The sequence below is a fragment of the Chelmon rostratus genome, chromosome 13 (genome assembly GCF_017976325.1).
Source record: "Chelmon rostratus isolate fCheRos1 chromosome 13, fCheRos1.pri, whole genome shotgun sequence".
Classification (NCBI taxonomy): domain Eukaryota; kingdom Metazoa; phylum Chordata; class Actinopteri; order Chaetodontiformes; family Chaetodontidae; genus Chelmon; species Chelmon rostratus.
This window is the reverse complement of record NC_055670.1, coordinates 1,582,753-1,602,971: the sequence shown is the minus strand read 5'-3', so window position 1 is coordinate 1,602,971 and position 20,219 is coordinate 1,582,753. Positions and strand designations below refer to the sequence as shown.

The 20,219-nt window shown below is 44.0% G+C and overlaps 2 protein-coding genes across 7 annotated transcripts in view; one reads left to right on the top strand and one right to left on the bottom strand.

Annotated features, from left to right (window-relative positions):
• Nucleotides 1–13,402, top strand: part of ankrd44 (ankyrin repeat domain 44) — a 38,539-nt gene extending 25,137 nt beyond the window's left edge. The window contains exons 19-28 of one of the 3 annotated variants that reach the window (XM_041950080.1): nucleotides 261–348; nucleotides 448–565; nucleotides 3,715–3,937; nucleotides 4,153–4,240; nucleotides 4,917–5,000; nucleotides 5,080–5,225; nucleotides 5,363–5,445; nucleotides 6,198–6,280; nucleotides 6,497–6,588; nucleotides 7,588–13,402. In XM_041950080.1, coding sequence (XP_041806014.1) covers nucleotides 261–348; nucleotides 448–565; nucleotides 3,715–3,937; nucleotides 4,153–4,240; nucleotides 4,917–5,000; nucleotides 5,080–5,225; nucleotides 5,363–5,445; nucleotides 6,198–6,280; nucleotides 6,497–6,588; nucleotides 7,588–7,847 — 1,265 coding nt within the window. In that variant the 3' untranslated portion in view covers nucleotides 7,848–13,402. The remainder of the gene's footprint in view (nucleotides 1–260; nucleotides 349–447; nucleotides 566–3,714; nucleotides 3,938–4,152; nucleotides 4,241–4,916; nucleotides 5,001–5,079; nucleotides 5,226–5,362; nucleotides 5,446–6,197; nucleotides 6,281–6,496; nucleotides 6,589–7,587) is intronic. The other 2 variants (XM_041950078.1, XM_041950079.1) reach the window with 2 other exon arrangements.
• Nucleotides 13,403–13,866: 464 nt separating this feature from the next.
• pikfyve (phosphoinositide kinase, FYVE finger containing) overlaps nucleotides 13,867–20,219 on the bottom strand; it is a 28,320-nt gene continuing 21,967 nt past the window's right edge. For all 4 annotated transcript variants that reach the window (XM_041950660.1, XM_041950658.1, XM_041950661.1 and 1 more), the window contains 15 exons: nucleotides 20,009–20,163; nucleotides 19,653–19,749; nucleotides 18,795–18,852; nucleotides 18,560–18,688; nucleotides 18,327–18,447; nucleotides 17,351–17,446; nucleotides 17,167–17,247; nucleotides 16,936–17,030; nucleotides 16,781–16,840; nucleotides 16,440–16,616; nucleotides 15,918–16,021; nucleotides 15,710–15,838; nucleotides 15,021–15,282; nucleotides 14,719–14,793; nucleotides 13,867–14,459 (listed from right to left, as the gene is read on the bottom strand). In XM_041950660.1, coding sequence (XP_041806594.1) covers nucleotides 14,344–14,459; nucleotides 14,719–14,793; nucleotides 15,021–15,282; nucleotides 15,710–15,838; nucleotides 15,918–16,021; nucleotides 16,440–16,616; nucleotides 16,781–16,840; nucleotides 16,936–17,030; nucleotides 17,167–17,247; nucleotides 17,351–17,446; nucleotides 18,327–18,447; nucleotides 18,560–18,688; nucleotides 18,795–18,852; nucleotides 19,653–19,749; nucleotides 20,009–20,163 — 1,755 coding nt within the window. In that variant the 3' untranslated portion in view covers nucleotides 13,867–14,343. The remainder of the gene's footprint in view (nucleotides 14,460–14,718; nucleotides 14,794–15,020; nucleotides 15,283–15,709; nucleotides 15,839–15,917; nucleotides 16,022–16,439; nucleotides 16,617–16,780; nucleotides 16,841–16,935; nucleotides 17,031–17,166; nucleotides 17,248–17,350; nucleotides 17,447–18,326; nucleotides 18,448–18,559; nucleotides 18,689–18,794; nucleotides 18,853–19,652; nucleotides 19,750–20,008; nucleotides 20,164–20,219) is intronic.

Sequence of the window (20,219 nt, the reverse complement as noted above, 5' to 3'; positions counted from 1 at the left end):
GGAATTTCTGTTTCTAATTCACCACATTTCTGAACACGCTGCTTTTATTTGCACTTAGTTCACAGCTCCTCTGTTGACATCACTGATTTCTGCTCCTATCAGTTTGTGAGCTCAGGTTATTTGTTGTAAATATTATAGTTCCTATTCAGTCCACTACTCACTCTTTTGAGGACTGTGGTTCTTATTTCCTGCTGTGGTGAACTGACGTGTCATCTAACTGACTACAAGCGTTTCTGTTGCTCTGTTCTGTCCTCCTCCAGTGATGAACGGTCATACGACGTGTGTGCGCCTCCTGCTGGATGAATTGGACAGCACAGACCTCGTAGATGCTGCTGACTCTCAGGGACAGTGAGTGACCCTCTTTTGTCCTGTTTTCTTTATTCAGTTTTTCCTCACCTGCTCCGTTTTTTTTTTTTCACACATCCTCTGCCTCGTCCTCATCCGCAGGACTCCTCTAATGCTGGCGGTGGCGGGGGGTCACGTTGACGCCGTGTCGCTGCTGCTGGAGAGGGAAGCCAACGTCAATATAGCCAATAACCACGGCCTCACTGCACTGCACCTCGGGGTAAGCATTAAACTGAATGAAAAGCCTTTCAGGTCTTACTGTCTTGATTTGTCCTTTTTCTTGCCTTGATGGAGGCCAAAACAATTACTGACAAGTCTTTGATTTTAATAAATGGATGCATTTTTAAAAGGTAATTTAAATTGAAATAATGCCTTAATAAACTCAAGAACTACTGACATTATTAATTTCCTTAATGTGTCTGTGAATGATGAATTCTTGTTTGAATTACAGTTGAAGGGCCTCAGTATACAGAGTCTGAAGTGTCCCAGTGAAGCAGACCTTCACTCATATAAAATAAGATAATCCTCTATTAATCCCCAGTGTTACAGCAGTAAAGGGGATTGTGTCGTGTCAGGCAGGTTCATGTGTTATATAGATGTCTATTATATCTACAATTGCATTCTGTTCCCGTGGCAGAATTGAAAATACTACACAACACTAGTTTTCTTGCTTGTTTTAGCCCTATAAGTGCTGTTTCTGCATAGTTTACATCACTGCTGACCATATTCCAAAGCATTCCTGAAGTCTTTAAATGGATCTCCTGCTGCTGCAGGGACTCATTATTAGCTTCTTGATTTGGGCAACCAATTCTCAAATCTCCAACGCTCTTAAATGCACCAAAAGGAATGAAAGTCCATGAACGTGTTCACATGTTCACTGTGCTGGAATACTCTCTTAACTCAGACACATATGTGGATCAGTTGCTTCCTAGCAGACAGGAAATTGTGTTGTGTTTTATAAAATGGTTGATGTTATTAGGGACACGGGGCACGCTCCGAGGCACTGGCTCCTGCAGCAGAGCTGACTTATTACTATCCCGCGCGTTTCTTCTTATTATTATTATTATTAGGGGACACGGGGCAACGTCCCGAGTCACTTATTACTATCCCGCGCGTTTCTTCTTCTTCTTCTTCTTCTTCTTCTTCTTCTTCTTCTTCTTCTTATTTTTCATCCTCCTCCAAGTTTTCGTCCCTTAACTCGTTCCGCAGCTTTGAGAAAACCCTCGCAAATTATATATCAAAACGTGCGTATTGTTCGGGATCGGTGTGCTATTACTTTTCTCAAATTACGACGCGAAAAACTGCGATAAATTTCCCATAAGAAATGAATGGGACGGGTGAAAAAAACAAGATTGAAATTGGAGTTTTTCAAACATCTGTAGCTCAGGCATACATTCACCGAGAGACTTCATTTCAACTTTAAAATGTAGACCCAAGTCTGGTCTATTGGTGTGTTCATCCACATTTTGATTGGTCCTATAGTTTTTGATCAGTCACTATTCAATGACAGTGATCGTTTGGAGGGAAATTTTGAGATTATAATGGGTGTGTATTGCGCGGAATGTTCGTGCTAGAGTGCGTGCTAGAGTGGCACAGAGTCTAAAAACGATCTGAAAATCTTCTCTTTTTCTCGTCGCTACGGCCACAAATTACACTCTACACGCATAATTTTGGGATCAGTTTGTAGACAAACTTGTCCTCTTTCGTGTGATGTCCTCGAAAAAGCCGAGAGACTTACTGAATTTAAATAGTGAGACTTTTTGTGCAGCCAGCTCCCTCCTGCTCTCCCATTAAGTCCCATGTTAAAATTCAGAGCTGTTTTGTGAGCAAAGCAGAAATGCCTCCTGTCTTTAGATCGCCATAAAACGAAAAGTTGTTGTGTCAGGAATAAAACGAGGAGATGGTCGGACTCAGGAAGTTCTCGGGAGTCCAATGATCTATAGTACACTCTGATACGAGGTACGGTTCTCTCACCAGAGGATTTAGTTCAGGAGGTTCGCCGAACCCAAATCTCACTGCATACAATACAAACTCCTGTTCTCTGAGTCGCAGAGTCTTTTTAAGTCGACCATTTTGTCATTTTTCTAAAGAATATCTGGACATAAAACACACGTACATCTGGCCCAGACTTGTCCACATCCCACAGTGTAATCGGTTTTTTGATAGCAGCTACGGTTTTGACACAATCGCAAGTTGTTCGGAAGAAACCGACAGCGAAAAAGCCGCTTTTCAGTTAACAGGTGTAACTGTCATTAACTGTCATTTACACACACACCGGTCAATAACCCACGCACACACATCTGCAGGACAACAAGCCTGAGAATGATTATCTTAACGAGCTCAGTCAAAACAAGGGCATTGTTTGAAAACAATCTCCATCCAACAAACAATTAAACTCAGCTTCACCAAGCGCTTTGCCAAAAAGGTTGAGACAGTAGTCACACAAACGCACACACAAGCAGGGCTAACCAACAGCTAAAAAGTGATTAAAAACAAGCACGTCAAAACTGAACAGGAACAGGTAAACAGTGGGAGAGGTAGAGAGGTAATTATCAGCAGGTGGGGCAGAAGTTACACACGCACACAAACACACACACACACACACACACACACACACACACATTCAGACACACATATACCAGACACATCTCCATGTAGGAGCTGGTTGGGCTGCTTGTGTAGTTCAAGCAGACACACACACACAAACAGACGAAGACACACACATACGCAGTCACACACAATGACAGATACATAAACACACACACACAGACAAATGCATAATGAAAACCCCATCCCCCCGCCCCCTTGTTAACGCCGTTAGCTCTGTTAGCACCGTTAGCTCTGTTAGCACAGTTAGCTCTGTTAGCGTTAGCGCCGTTAGCTCTATTAGCGCGGTTAGCTGTTAGCTCCGTTAGTGTTAGCTCTGTTAGCTCCGTTAGCATTAGCTCCATTCATGTTTATTGATTCAGTTCATTAATTCATGTTAACAGAGACATGAAGCAGAGGAGCGAAGCAGACACAGACAGCTGAGGTGATCAACAGAGACAGACAAGGAGAAAGCCACAGAAACACAGCTGAGAGCAATTCATTAATCAGGGACTGACTACCTCTGATATCTGCCGTTTTCTCAAATTGCAGCCTTTTTCAATTGTCCGCTGCTTCGCCATAGTTTCTCCTAGAGACTTCATTCAAACTTTAAAACGTAGATAATTTTGTCGGCTCGAACACACCCCGTGTCCCTTTCAAAATTTCCCAGGGGGAATTTTCTAGTTGTAAACTACACACACACACACACACACACACACACACAAGCTAAAACATGTGAAAGCAGCAGTTTGGTTGATTGGGCTTGATATTTTCCCTCCCCAGCTGCTGTGTGGTCAGGAGGAGTGTATCCAGTGTCTGCTGGAGCAGGAAGCCTCGGTTTTGCTCGGCGACTCGCGGGGTCGTACCTCCATCCACCTGGCTGCGGCCAGAGGCCACGCCTCCTGGCTTAGCGAGCTGCTGAGCATCGCCTGCTCCGAGCCACCGTCCCTGCCCCCGCTGAGAGACCACAGCGGATACACCCCGCTGCACTGGGCCTGCTACCACGGTCGCTATCAGACACACACTCGCAGACACCCTCAGTCTGCACTGCATTGTTTTTAGTCTGTCTTTTTATGGACTCACCATTTTTAAACATTATTCTTCAGAATGATTTTCCACTAATGTTGGAATAAATAAATAAAGCAGATCAAACTAGCCTTGATGCCAGTGATGGTGTTGATGGTCTTTTCCAATACTGCGTGTGTGTGTGTGTGTGTTTAGGTCATGAGGGGTGTGTGGAGGTCCTGCTGGAGCAGAAGGGTTGTCGCTGTATTGATGGGAACCCGTTCACCCCTCTGCACTGCGCTGTGTAAGTCACACACACATTTCACAGTGCTCACCATCGTTTTACTGATTTTCACTGAAAAATGTTCACCTTTTTGAAATGAGTTGGTTATTATGTTCATACTCTAACCAGCGATTATTTATGTGGTTGATTGTTGATATATTAATTCATTTTCTACTAAACCGATTCATCATTTGGTCCAGGAAACATCAAAACTAGAAGGGCAGTGGGAGACACAGACCTCTGCCAAGGCCAATACTCTGCTCTTCTATGATGTGCAGTTTGCAAGCACAGCCTGGATATATGTCTTGATGTATTTCCAAATCTATTACAATTACACATTTGGATGTTAGTGAGACTATAATTAGCTGCATGATATGTCTGTATTTGGGTTTCAATGGCCACACCTCAGTTTGAGGAGAAAGCCCAAGTCACTGTTACTGTTGACTGTTTTAGTGATACAGAACAGATAAAAGAAGACATTAGGCATCTCGAACAAGCCATTATATAAAATCTTTGCCGGATGATTGATTCAGTGATTGTCAAAATTGTGAATTCATCTTTATTTTTCAGTTATCAGTGAATTGTTTGGCCATTGTTTCTTTCTACCCTGTTCTGGCAGCGTTGGCCTGGCACTGATCTCCTTCTTGTCAGACAGCTGATGTCAGCCAGTGAAACCTGTTTGTGTTTAAACCAACAGGGTGAATGATCACGAGCCGTGTGCATCGCTGCTGCTGGAGGCCATGGGATCAGACATCGCTGGCTGCAAAGACGCCAAGGGCAGGTAAGCTGTGTGTGAGTGTGTGTGTGTGTGTGTGTGCAGCCTGTATCTTCTCTTTTCATTCCCTCCTTCTCTCCTGTAGGACTCCTCTTCATGCTGCAGCGTTCTCAGGTCACGTCGACTGTGTCCAGCTGCTCCTGTCCCATGATGCACCTGTCGATGCTGGGGACCAATCAGGTCGCACTTCACTGATGATGGCGGCTGAGAAGGGCAGAGTGGGAGCCCTAGGTACAGAGATGTTTTATTTGTCTTAAGGCTTCGATGCTGCAGCGTGTTCAGGTTTTTGTTGTCTTGGAGGTGTATATATATGTTTCTGTGTGTGTGCGCGTGAGTGGACACAGCTCTGATTCTGTCTTGTGCTCCAGAGTTGCTGTTGACCAGTGCCAATGCCAACCTCAGTCTGAGGGACAAAGACGGCAACACTGCCCTGCATCTGGCCTGCAGCAATGTAAGTGTCCACGCATCTCCACCATTGTATTGACAGATGGCTCTGGCCCTGGTTTCATGACTATTCAAAGCGTGGTCTTCTTAATGCATTGTGGGTAAGATAGTGGATTGTACAATGTTTTTTTTTCTGTTGAAAAAAATGAAAGGAGAAATGAGCTCTGTTCCAATTTTAGACTTTTCAGCGAACAGTTGCTTGTTTACACATCCAATTGTTGGATGTGTAAGAGCAACATTATTGCTTTTTTAGGGTCATGGATTTGGTCACCATGGCTACTTGAGTGCAACATTCACTCTCTTTTAGCTCTGAGGCTTGGTCTCTACCAGCTCCTGAGGGAAATATCTGACTGTTAGCTGCCAAATGCTCCATGAGATTCACCAACTGGTCTGTAACCGTGTCCCTCTGCTGTTTGGAGCTGAGCAGGTAGTGTACAGTGGGCATTAGAGCTTTTTCACTGAAAACAGCTGGCTGCTGAGACCAGAAACCACACTGAGAGCAGTGAGAGTGAACCAAAGCAGTAAAACTTTGGGTTGAACAGCTAAACCGTGAGCTGAAACTCACTGTAAAGGTGCATTCAGCTGGGGGGAGCTGCAGGTCAGGTGATTATCCTTTGTAGGTTCGTCACTACGAATGACCCCTTTCACATAATTTGATACAGTGTTATTACAAAAATGTTGATTCTGTTTGAAGAGTTAGCGCTGATACTGTGATCAGGTCTTTGTCTCAGCTCGTAACCGCACATCATCTCCTAACAGGGGAAGGAGGACTGTGTGTTGTTGATCCTGGAGAAGCTGTCTGACACTGTGCTCATAAATGCCACAAATGCAGCACTGCAAACGTGAGTATCTAAACCTCTGTCCGTCACGGAAAGACTTGCTCAGTGTCAGTCGAGATAGGAGGGACTCAAAAAATACTTGTATTGATATTGTGGAGGTGTGAAGGGAAAACACTGGAAAAGCTTTTGTAACAGATAGGGACGAATGGGGATGAGGAGACATGAGTCGCAGCTCCACAGGAGGAGGTAATAAACCTTCTGTCTGTCTGTCGCTACCAGTCCCCTCCACCTGGCAGCTCGAAGCGGTCTGAAGCAGGCGGTCCAGGAGCTGCTGTCCCAAGGAGCCAACGTTCAGAAGGTGGATGAGAACGGTAGGGCTAACCTGGTCTGGAGCCTGGTCTCCCCCAGCCATTGGAGCACCAGGCCGAGGTTGCATGCCATGGTCATTGGTCGACATGAATGCTTTCATCCGTTCCAGCATGAACTCAACTTGACTAATGAATTGTTGTAATATTATTTTCCATGTGTGCTGCAGATGAATTTACCTTTCAGAGGGGTTCCCACTGACATCAGAGGATTTTACAAATGGAACACTTCACGCTTTTCTCTATTTTTTAGGGCATTTCTTTTTTTTTTTTGCTTTTAATTTGTTAGCAACAGCAGATAGATGACAGGAAACAAGACAAACAAACGCTGAAAGTCTAGAATTCTGTAACCAGAAGGCCCAGGCAGTCCATTACATTATCAATCCACAATTTAGAATCAACCTCATTCATTCATTCGGACTTTATTTCGGACTCAGGGTCCAGATGAAGAATAAAGTACACACAAAGATCATGGTTTATCACCAAGGAACTCCTGTGACATCACCAGGCTTACGATGGACAGTTATGTAGATCAGATGTCAGCTTTTCTGTTCCACACCTGGATCTCCGTTCCATTCGGAGGTCCAGGTGTGGTCCGCTGTCGTGATTAATGAAGTCTCCAGCGTGTGGCCTCTCCAGGTGTGATGAGCGTCTCAGCTGGTGCTGACAGTGGGAACCCTGATTTCAACTGGATACCAGCTGCTTGTTTGCTTTCCATGTGTGAATTTTTGTTTTCATGGAATGCATTTGTTCTGCCGTGACAGACGTCAGCTGTGGGTGTCCCTGTGCTCTGTGCCCCCCCCTCATGTCTGTGGTTGCATACTGTGTCAGCTGGCTGAACACTAATGGAATGCTGCTCCGTCCCCTTGTCTTCTGCTTCGCCTCCCCCGCTTCCTCCACGTCCACGTCTCGCTCTCCTCTTCCTCCTCCTCCTCCTCTCTCCCTTTGTTCCTGTCCTCCCTCCCTCTCTCTCTTCTGTCCTCTCTCTCTGTCTCTCTACCTCAGGTCTGACGCCTGCTCTGGCTTGTGCTCCTAGCAGAGAGGTGGCTGACTGTCTGGCTCTCATTCTGGCTACCATGATGCCTTTCTGCTCCCCTTGCAGCTCCGGGGCCCCCTCCCCAGGCTCCCTGCTGAGGCAGCTGCCCCACCAGGGGGGTAAAGGCCCAGGCACCGGCCCGCGGGGGCTACGCAGCCCCAGGAACCCCTCGGGACCATCCAGCGAGGGAACCACTGAGAACGACTCGGAGGACTCGGAGACCTTCTGACCCTTCCGGACCGACCCGCTACCCTCCTACCTCGAACTGTGCACCTGAACTGTGTCCTCTCTAAGGAACGTTAGCAGTGTTTTAGTCTGTGATGTGCATGCTTGAGGAAGGAGGGTAGATACGTGGTTGGATGTTTGCAGTGTCTCTATCTTCTGTTCTTCATGTGGGGAACGTGTACAGAATGACCCTCCTCAGGCTGGATGCTTTTTTTAGTGCCCTTTTCCAAAAGCAAGGAGCGGCGCAGCTGCACTGCCCCGGACTGACTGCTGCAGCCAACGAAGCTGTGGCCGAAGGAGACTTCCATCTGGATGGGTTACGGCTTGGGTCTGCATGCTTGTGTTAACTTACACCACGGTTTGTTCTTTCTACTCACGGGTGCTTAAATCCAAACCGACCTCGGTACTTAGTCTCTGCATGGCATAGCAGCTTGCCTCTGAGACTTGTTTTGTCTTAAAAAAGCCATTTTTAACTGTTTGTACAAAATGAAGTAGACCATTAAGAAGGCTAAGTGTAATTTGAACCTTTGCTTGTTGTACCAAATATTTGACTTCCACATGTAAATAATGAACATGTACTGGAGCGTCACAGGAAGAGGTACACAGAGCTCGTTTTTACCTGTTAACATTACTGAAGCACAAATTTGGATATTGCTTTTAGGTTTTGGTGAACTGTGGCTGGAATGTGAAGTGTGCAGCCTTCAGTTACTTGTAGTTTAAATATTGGCACACTGGGTGTATCTCAGTTCCCTTCATTGGATCACGTTTCCCTCACTTGTGAAAGGAGATTTGAGGAAAAGACACGAGAAAAGAGGAATTGAGGAAAGAGGTTTTTAGAGAAATGAGACGTCCTGTCCTCTGACCCGTCGTCTGGTCTCTGGTGACGACAGCACAGCTGGTCAGTTCACTGCACATGAGCCATTCCTACTGGTTCTACCACATTTTTAAACAGACAAGTATTTCTGATGAATGACCACCGTTGTTTTATGGTTCCTTTGTTAATCAGACTCAGCACAATTCCACCATTTTTTTAACACAATAGTAATTTGGAAACCAGGAGTAGTTTGATGGCATCAAATTCAAACCCACTCATTGACTCTTTCCTTATTTCAACCATCACACCTGACAATACCTCAACAATTGCAAGTAACTACAACTCAAGACGTCTGATCGTCGTCTTGCTGGCTCAGGAGGCAGCAGCAAGCCAGTTTTGAGTTGCAGGTTGATTCATTTTCACAACCTGAAAACAAGATAGCAGCATAATATATGCAATGTTCATGAAATGACACGTTCAAGTACTCCCTCCAGTATGAACACTATACTGGTATGAATCCAAGTTAAACTGGGAGATTCTTAAATTGGCGTGAGGAAATCAGCTGAGTGGACTCACACAGTCACTGGTTATCATAGAGTGATGTGTCCTTTCCCTCACAGAGCAGCTGCAGGCTGCACATTAACAGGACAACACACAAACTTTCCTTTCTGCTGTTACTGAATTAATGTTAATTATCTGCTGCTCATCAGCTCATTTAACCTGCTGCTATTGATGTCTGTCGTCATTTTAACCAGCAGCTTCCGCCTGTGTTTCCCCCTGAACTTTGCCCCGAAGAAAGAGCGAGGGGAGGGGAAAGGAGATTCTGAAAAGAGATTGGAAATTCATTCAATATAAGAGATTATGAAACAGATTTGTCAGTGTCGGACTGTAAGGAATCAGGGACCCTGATTTAAAAATGGAACCCACCCCACCCAACCTCTGTTCTGCTGTTTGTTCTGGTAATAAAGGCTGAAGACAGTGATGGGCTCACGCCTCCTCAAAGACAGACAGGAGGAGTTCAGGTGGTGGATGGAGGAGTGAGGAGCCAATCAAACAAGGGAACTGGTATATACCCACTGATGAACACAGGGTTTGTTCTGCTGAGGTGATGACGAAGATTTATGCATTTTATCCTATGGCCTTAAACGGCCTCCTGCACTGTTTTGCCTCCATGTTCATCCCTACCTTTAGTGCAATGCTAACCAACTGAAACCCTTTTCCTGCCTGGGCAGCTCTAAATCATGGAAGCCCAGTCTCTCCAAATTTCTGCAGTGATGAAGAGCTCTTTGAGGTCTCTGGTATTTATTATCTTTTACATGATGGTACAGATACTGCCAGCACTTAACTGTAAAATAACACAGGGCCTTGACCACTTCTGTCTCCTTTCCCTCCTCCTCCCTGTCTGTCCACCTACCAGCTATGTGCCATTGTCTCAAACGTGTCCAGTGCCTTGATGTTCATTCATTTTGGTTTTCTTTTTATGTTAGTCGATTCTAATGTTCTTAAATTAAAGGATCAGTTCACCAAAAATCACAGAATCATTTGTTTTGGTCACTGAACCCTCGTGGTATTGAGCTCGTGCAGCTTTGTTCAGGTTTTGAGATATTTGCCTCAGACTTCTGCTACAACTGAAATACAAATGATCATTTATGCTTTCACTGACAGAATATAGTCAAAGGGCAGGAAACAGGAATGTGGGGAGAGGGGGTGACATGCAACAAAAGCACATTGTGGCTTTAGTTTGTGCTTCTCCGGAGGAAGGTGACATTTCCAGATTCAGTGATGATAGCTCCAGAAGAGCCACTAAATGGATGTTGAAGTGCGAATGTTTTGTCAGTGATGCAGTTCATCAGGATAATCCACAGAGCTCACTGTGAACACGTGTCTTGTGTGATTTATTCATTCCTATTTTTTTGTAGTACAGCTGAAAGGATCAATGAGTCGATTAGCCGATCAACAGAAAATCCACCTGCATCTTTATTCAAGCTAAGAATTACTGGCTCCATCTTCTCAGATCTCAATATTTGCAGGTTGATTTAGTCATGTGTGACATCTCACACAACTTAATCAACCTGAACATGTTAATGGACATTTTTTTGTGGTATTTTCAATTAATGGAAAATTAAGTGAAATCTGTACTCAGTTCAGTCTGAGGAGGGTCCAGAGCGATCAGGACCTTGTTTCTGGAAGACTGATGCTGAGTTTAGATTTTGACGTAAGTTACGTGAGCACCACACGCAGTGTTTCACTCTGTGTTGGCACGGAGACAGACATCTTACAGGTGGTTATCTCAAAACCGGGACAAATAAACCAAAAGTATTTGTTTAGCCAGCTGCCTCTGGACCAAATGTTTGTTACAGTTTGGGTGAACTGATTCCTTAATATGTGGAGGAAGGATGAATGACTGTGGATTGGCTCTGTGTGGGGGAGGGACCCTTATGCAGATGTCTTTTTTGTGAAATGGTGTCTCACTCCACTGTTTTTTTCTCCTTGAAAGTTGGTGATAATCTAGATTTTTCTTGTCACCAACAATTCCCTTGAGATTGACCAAAACGAACTTCTTGCTACTTTACTTTCTGACTCTGACCTGTGGCGCTCAAGACTGGTCATAAATACACACTTAGAGTGTGTGTGAATAGTTTCCTCAAACTGTTGTTTTTAGCAAATGTCACTGAAACAGGAGTAAATAGGCTGTTTGTTTGGGACTATTTTCAGCAGCGGATTCATCCACATTTGGTGCTCTGTGTATGTGAGATCTATCTAAAGAAACTACACAGTCTGTATTCACGATGATGAGGAAACATGTCACACCCGGGTCAACAGTGTGGCTCATTAATGTCTTGAATAGTTATTGGACAACATGCGAGCTGCATTGTATCAGGACTCTCCTGCTTTTTAACAGGATCAGTTGTTGGTTTTGGTCTTTTCATGGGTTTATAGACAAAAGGAAAATCATAGAATATCTCCAGACACACCCTTTCAGTTGGTTGTGTGTGAGAGTGTGTGTGTTAGCTGAGGTACTGATATGAAATTGAACTGCTTTTGTATATAATGTTGACGTAAAGCTTTGTATGAAAAAAACCCTCCATCACAGAGGATGTCTCCATCCTAAATGTTTGAATAAGAATACAAAACAAAGTGTTTTATTTGAGTTAGCTTCTATCTGATGGACTAAAAGGTGTGTGTGTATATTGATGAATTTATTTGAAATGGAGAACCCTGTTAGCTGCAGTTCGATTGTAATGGAGACAACTCATGGCTGATAAGCACACGTCGTTAATAAGCACAGTCTTTTTCTGTCCCTGAGCTGAAGGTCTGCTGCAAGACTGAACCTGTCTGCCAGTATTATTGTTCTACCAGAAAATGATCTTCACCAGTCCTGACAGTCGCTCCCGTCATGTCTGATGATTTTCAGACCAGTTCCTGATGCAGTACCACACGCTGAGGGCTGTTTGCCAGCTACCCTTTGTTTTATATAAATTGTACAATTATAAAAATCTGTTTGAAGTTTCTGTGGTGCTGTTTTTGTTCTTCCAGCTGACTCACGAGACAGTTCATTTCATTCTCCTCATGTGGAAATGACATTTTTGCTGCTGAAGCTGATGAGAATGATGATTTCACTGTTTCGCTTGTGTGGCAATCAGTTTACTTCGTATTACTGGCTGCAGTCTTTGTAACAGCCGGCACACTGAGAAAAATAGCAGATGAGGAAAAAAATCCCAATGCCTTTGTTTTTAAAGCATAGAGCATTATGAAAAGTAGTTTATCTGCCACCACTTCAAATCTTTCTCTCCGTTGTGATAACTGACAAATTCTTCATTATTTGTCCGTTATTTTGCAATAAACTGATCTACACATTCATCACAATTTCCAACATCTTCAGTCTGCATATTTGTCTGACCAAAAGTCTAAAGCCAAAGTTATTCAATTTATAAATCAAAGCTGTAAACAACATATATGTTGCTTTACAGCTTGATAAATACCTTAGACATGATGCTTCTCACTGGCACAGCACCGGCACCAGACCGAGAGCATCCAATCCAGCCACAACTTTGGCTGATGTCGTCCACTGCAAGAAATTTAATAAGAGGGCACCAACGCTCACTCCACCACCTGAGCTCTCTTTGCAAAACAGGTAGGAAGCACTGAGGTTGGGCAGGAAAGGTGCGGCCCCATTCCAACCTTTGGGAAAGGAGTCGTATCTAACGTCAGTCAGTCATTCGTCAGTGCTGAGCCACAGTCAGTCTCCTCTCCTGTCACAGAATCCCTGCAGCTGAAACTAGCCCCCCTGAATGTCCCATCGTTGGCTAACAAAACTGAACCTGGCTGAACAGCACTACTGGTGTAACTACACTGATAGAGGCTCGTCCTCCACATCACACTTTTCAGTCAGTCATCAGTCAGAGCAGGAAAGGAGGAGGCTTTGCAGCCATTTAGCCGGTGTGTAATGACATTAAGTGAATTTACATCTGTTCAATATCTTGCTCTTGAGCTCAAAGCAGAATTATCAGTGCTACATTACACTGTACCAGCCAACAAGATACTCATGCTGTTTTTGCAGGAATTCTCAGGTCTGATCACGTTTGAATCAGTAGATGAGACAGATTCATCCTGAATGGAGAACTGAATATTCATATCAACATAAAGAATGACTCCAAAGCTATGGGGCTTATGAATTAACTGGACAGCTTTGAACTGACACAACATGTAAATAAAGCCACACATCAGCATGGTGACATTTTGGACTTGGTAACAACAACAGGGTTAAACATCCACAATGTTTCAGTGTTAGAATGACCTTTTTCTGACCATCACTGTGTGTTTTTTGATGCCAAACTCATCTTAACAAAGAATAAAATGGAATTTCTGATTCAAAGATGATTCCTAGATGGCTGAAAGCTGAAGAAAAGTTCTGTAATATGAGATCATTTGAGTCACAGCTATGACTGATCTTAAATAGCAAATATTTAAGGTTTTTGCTCAATTAAATGCCTTAAATTCACTTACACCATTTAAAAACTCATTTAATTTGTCATTTAAAATTGTCAGTTATGTTTTAGCACTCGCCTTTAGTCATATGGTCATCCTAATATTTGATACACACTTAAGTTTGAAGTTTCATTGAGTCTTTGCATCATATCCATCTCTTCATTTGATCATTTGTGACCAGTTATCACATAAAGAAAACAACACAGGAGACAGCTTTAACAAATCAGTGTTAAGAATCTTTTAATAGTTACATAATTTCTGTACATTTACAAACTTTAAATTACATGAATGAGTTTGTTTACCAAACTATAACCACAAGACTGAATGTTTTCCATGGGTCCTTCTGAAACAGATGGCACTAATAAAATAACAAACCCCCTATGAAACATGTCAGGAGTCCAGAGAGGGAGAATTCTAATCTGATAATACTGCAAAGCATCCCCAGTGATAAAAACAAATCTAAATTGCCTTAATAATGGCACAGTTGCAGAGTGGCACGGCTCCTATGGAATGACACTGTGCTGTATTGGTCAGGCTTTAGTCTGCACGATATTCTAAGATTTACAACATCCAGTGTGCTTGTGGGTCTCAGGTAAGTTGAAAAGTGCACAGAATACCGAGGCCTCTGTCCAGGAAACAGATTTTTGTGCATAGATGGTCCAAGAGGGAGCGCCTGTGTGCTTCCGCTTTGTACCGCTCAGCAGTTGATGCCCAGACCAGTCCAGTGGTCAGGTACCATCAGGAAGTACTTGTCCATGGCCTCGCAGAAACGAGCTCTGTACAGCTCTGGAGAGACCACAGTGGGCATCTTGCCTGAATGACACAGCACAGCACATCATTAGAGACAGGAAACATCCAAGTAGAATGATCTCAGCAGAGCTGTCGACACTCTAAGGTAATCCTCTCAGAGCGTGAGCCATAAATCAGCAGGCCAACATTATCAGTGGATGCCAGCTCATTACAGTGTATACAGGTGTACATATTTGTTAAATATGCAAACAGAAACTGCAGAAATGTTTAAACAGGCAAGGTGGATGTTGTAAACAGAATGTGGAAAACAGATAAGACTTGCCTTGACCTCCCAGGATTCCAGTGGATTTGACAACCATCTCCAGTCTCTTGTCCCAGGTAAACGTCCTGATATAATCTGCAGAAAAGAGGAGAGGGAGAAGCAGAGGAGAACAAACATCAGAGAAGCAGAAGCTGTGACTGTCCTCACAAGGTTCGAACAGGAAACATAAACAGCTAAACAGCGGGGGGAGCTGCAGAATGCTGGCTGGTTATGGACAGGACATGATGTGTATGTCATTGGACAACAAACATTCAATTATACACTAGCAGACAATACACACTCCACTTCAGACGTCTTCTCACCTATAATCCCTACCACCAGCTGATCGGTGGCATCATCCCGCCCCACCAGCAGGGAGTAGTCGATGATGAGGTGGCTGGAGAGGAAGTAGGCGTCGCTGTGTATGGCGGCACGCAGAATGGCCTTACAGTGCGAGCGGATGTACAGCGGGTTGTCATGGATCAACTTCAGCAGGTTCTCATCCAGTAGAACCACCTCACAGCTTTCTTTCCCCGAGTCTGTCTTCACATTACGGTTTCTCAGGGAGCCTTTGAGGTCGAACACCTACAGAGCAGACGTCACAGCTCAGGACGCTGCAGGAATCTCCAAGTTCTGCTCACTTACAGAACCTCTGAGGATCAACTGACACTTTACAGTTTCCATGTTTAAATTCATGGAATTTTAAGTACAGACCTTCAGTTAAGGAATGTATGAGTTAAGACTTCCAGAACCCTCAGACAGCCTGCACAAAAACTGTGCATCACAATCCTTCAAATTTGCTTCTCACATGTGCAGTCACAGTACACTCACAATAGAGCTTAGGCTGGATATCAAACCCCAATACTTTTTGGGAACCAACCAAAATGTGTAAGTGGAAAACTGCCATGTGTCAGCACATGCAATTTCTCATTCAAGTCAAATTCTGTCCTCTTAAGGCACCGATATCCAAAGAAAAACCACAGCGCTGTGTTGTGCTGGCGATGAGTTTTACCTGAGCCATCTTGCGCCCATAGAAAAGATTTTCCATCACTAGCAGGTCCAGTTTCTTCTCCGTGTTGTTCTGGGAGTTCTTGTAACCGATCCTGTAAACACCGAGGATCTTTGCCAGTGCAGTTGGCCGCTGAGGTACAAAATTGGTTGTTATTTACTTAAAATCAGCCAGCCAACCACAGACAGAAACTCTTCTTTATGATGCTTACTTTCTGCTGCACAGCTCCGGTGATGTAGGTGAAGTAGTGAGGTGCAAAGTCCAGGAAGGACTGGACCTCCAGTCTGGGCATCTGCTTCAGGATGAACCGGTCATCTGACAGGACACAGAAGAGGAGATGGTGGATCAATGAATTTCTTCTCATTCAACAGAATTACATCTGTGTTATTCTTTAAACCAAATAAAAGCTCAAACCAATTAAAGGCTTTAGTCAAAACCACGTCTAATGTGCAGCAACAAAAAGTTACGACTCAGCATAAATCTCATGAAAAGACCAAAACCAGCAAAGAATAAATCCCACTAAGAAGTATTGCGTGTGATTGATGAATTGTCTTGATCTAACACCTCCCATCATATAGAAACACACATAACTGTTAGCTTTTGGGTGTAATAGCTAGTAGAGTAACATCTTCATATGAGGTGTGTTTGGATGTCAGGTTAACTGTTCCACTCTGACTTTGGTCTTGGTTGCAGCAGTAGTAGTGACATTTATCTGTGATGTATCTGATATAACCTTCTGTTGCATAGAAAACAGCTCCAGATTTTCCACCACGGGCCTGCCAGTTGACACAGTGGGACAGCGAGCGGACAAAATCCTCCTCAGGGCTCTCCATGATCTCCTCCCGCATCTTATGAAACTCCTCGGCATAGTAGATCCGACAGTAAAACTTGGCGTTGGCATCAGAGAACTCTATAAATCCGACAACAATCGGTTAGTTAGTATGGCTTTGATGCTGAAGTGTTTCAAAGGGATGACGCTGAGGTCATTTCAACGCACAGAGTCACAACTGTCAGAACTTTTACAGGCTGAAGAACCTCTGAGGGTGCACAAATGTTAGTGGAAGAAACACTCACGTAGCTCAATATGTGGATTCAGGGTCTGTTTCTTCTGTTTATCTGTCAAGTCTGCATCCTCTGCACAACACAGTAATATGAGTGAAGCATTACACCTCCAGGGTGACATCGACATGTTTAAAGTTGCTTTCTGAGCCGTGGACCTGAGCACTTACTGAGCGGATCCGTCTCCATGCTGCTGCGGCTCTGCTGGGACGAGGCCGACTCACTGGGCCGGGCAGGGCTGCTCTTAGCCCGACTCTCCCCAGCACTCGAAGGAAAAAAGAAGAAACATCATTTTTACGTAACAGAAATGATGTCTGCTCTCCCGGACATTTAACGCGGGATTTCTCTCCATTTGAGCTGACCGGTCAAAAGTTTTTTCTGATATAAAACATCCTGCATACCTGATGACCTGTGGAGTCTCATCCCCGCCTGTGTTTGATGCCTTGGACAGATCATCCAGCGCTGTCTTATACTTCTTGCAGCTGGAAGGCAATACATGACACAGTGACATCATTTTTCCGCTGTGGGACATTTCTAAAGCTAAAGACGTGGTGAGCTGAGACAGAGAGAGGAGGCAGCTGTCACCTGAGAGCGAAGGCTATGATGGAGCTCGGCTCTCTTTCACACACTGCGATGGGCACCCGCTCATGTTCATCCATCAGGTAGTGCTTGTCCGGGTCACTGTGGACACAGATCACACGACAGTCAGAGGCAAAGCATTTAAGCCTTTAGTAATTATGTGTACAGTCCACACTTACGTCTTTTATTGCTTTACCTAATTTTGACTTATCTTGAATTTAAAGGATGTTAATGAAAAATTAGTTGTAGTGTGTTCTAACTATCTCTAATGCCATTGTGATGCATCAGCTGGATTAGTGATTGATAAGCTTTCATACTTTTTTTGGTCCTGATCAGAATGTGTGAGAGCAGTGAGTATAAAAATACTTGAGTATTGAAAAGTGGCGCTGGATGTCTGGGGGAAGCTGTAATCTTGTTTACTGGTTCTCCAACCTGATAGTTCATAATTTAAACATTTTGACAATAAAAGACTGTTTTATTTAGATGAAGTGCTGCGTTCCTGCCCACTGTCAGTGGTAAGGTTATTGAAAATGAAACATTTCAATCATTTACCAAAGTATAGCATCTGTCTACCAGGCACAGACTACACTTAATTTAAAGCTAGATAACAAAGAAAGTATCATTTTTATATCACCAACAACACTCCAGCATTAGTTGAATGAATGTACACAAAAACCCAGGCCGAAACTGATCTGTCCAAAAGGAGAGCAGTGCTTTGACAGTTATTGTATTTTCAATACCAGAGAATTCTTGTTTGGTTTCACACTACTGTGAGAATAAACACCATGTGGCACAAAACCTTATGTCATTCAATCAAACAAGCAAATCAGCTGAACGTTCTTTTAACATCAACAGCCATAAAAAAAGAACTCATTTGTTTAAATCAGCCAGTATAATTACAGTTTCTCCCCTGTTTTTCAGTGCTACAGTCACAATACACTCAGCTACAGCTGGCCCCGTCCAGAGTGAGTGCACTACTTACAACGGGAAGGGGATGGGGTTGTAGCTGTTGCCGGGCAGGAAGTTGGCGAGGATGGCTTTCATGGTGGATTTTTCCTTCACCTGGCTGTCAGTAGAGCCCAGCAAGTGTCCGTCAAATACATCTGTCAACAAGCAAACACAGCATTTATACAGCAGACATCAGATTACAGAGATACAGTAAGCTACGAGAGATAGTTCATGTGTGTGGGGGAGTGAGTGAGAGTGTGTTTGTACCTTCAGGGATGCTGACAGAGTCCTGCTCAGTGCAGGAGGGACCTGGTGTGATCGGTTCAGCTCCAGGTTCTAATGGTGAGGGCAGCATGGATGAGGAGGCTGAAGGCAGCGTGTTGAGGTGACGGTCCTCTGTCAGTGAAAACACGTCAAATCATCAGCTACAGTCAAGATAACAGGTAGCCTCAGTCAGAAACAACAAACCAGGATGGGACAGCCTGTGGGACGGCCAACTCACCTTTCTCACCATTCTGTACCACAGGTGAGGGGTTACGGGGAGAAGAATCCAGTGCACTCTAGAAAATGAAGAAATAAATAAAAATTCATTAATTCTGAAAATATTAATATAGATCAGTTTTCTGTTGATTGACTAATCATTGCAGCTCTAACCATGGTGACTGTAAAATCCACCAACATGTACACACAGCAGCTCACACTTCTAACATACCCAGAACCACGGATGACCTGAACTGACGGGATTCGTGAAACATGCTGCTGCTCCAGATGTTTGTGTTGGAGCATTTGGACTGACGGTGCAGTGAGAGGACAGGCTCAGCACTGAGGGGGCGCACGGCTACTCTTTACAGAGCCAGTCTGACTAAGTTTTACACATTGTAAAATGTTCTTCAGAGGAAACCAACTTAAGAAGACTTAGAGAAAGTATTTATTGTAAGTGTTACTTTTGTGGGGGCAATTTTTGCCAATATTCAGTAACTAACAGCATAAATATAGGCAGAAAGTGTGAGGAGATAAAGACGTGTGACATGCATCAAAGACTGAATGAAAGAGGAAGCTGAAAGAGGAATACTGCAGCTGCAGTATTGTACGAGCCTTTCCATTTCAGTTTCAGTCAGACTAATTATTTAAAATATGAGGATGTATTGCTCTGTGAAATTATCTCTTGTTTCATCAAACTTCCTCTGTCTGTCCTGCACATCTGCACATGTAAAAAGCCCATTAGAAACCTGGTCAGGGCAAATGTAGCTCAATTTTCCATACAGAATATGATTACAGACACCAGATTACTTTGATTACACGGCACCCGGTTACTTAAGTGTAAAAGTCAAATGTAGACACAGTGAATGATGTTACCGACCTTGCTGTCATCAGTGGTGGTCTGTCTGTGCCTGCCTGGGCTGGGAGGGACAGAAAGACGCTTCCTGCCTTTCTCCTGCTGGAACAAGTCCTGCAGCCTTGGAGGGAAACATGTAATAGATTAGGTACTCCAGAGAAGCGTGAGAGTCTGGATATGTTACAAACAGATGAAGCCAGTAGTGATTCAGTGATCAGTTTCAGGAAGACACAGCACCTTCTGATAGCCCTGTAAAAAAACAGCTACAAAAAATAAATTCTTACGTAGTTCAAGGAGGAGGTTACATTGGTTTAATGATCTATATTATCTGTGACATACTATCATTTTGCCTTCTATTTCATAACAGTGGTGATTCTCACCTGCCATTCCAGTACTGTAACATCTCACACAGACTCTGTTTCTTCATCACCAGCGACTCCAGAACGGCCTGAAGCTGCTGAGGAGAATCCAGACCACAGGCCTGTAGTCGCGCCTGAAGCTTATCGATCCAGCTCCGCAGCTCGGCCTCTTCCATCTGAACACACAGAAACTCCACCATGAGCCTAGAACTGCCGCCGTGCCCAGAGGTAA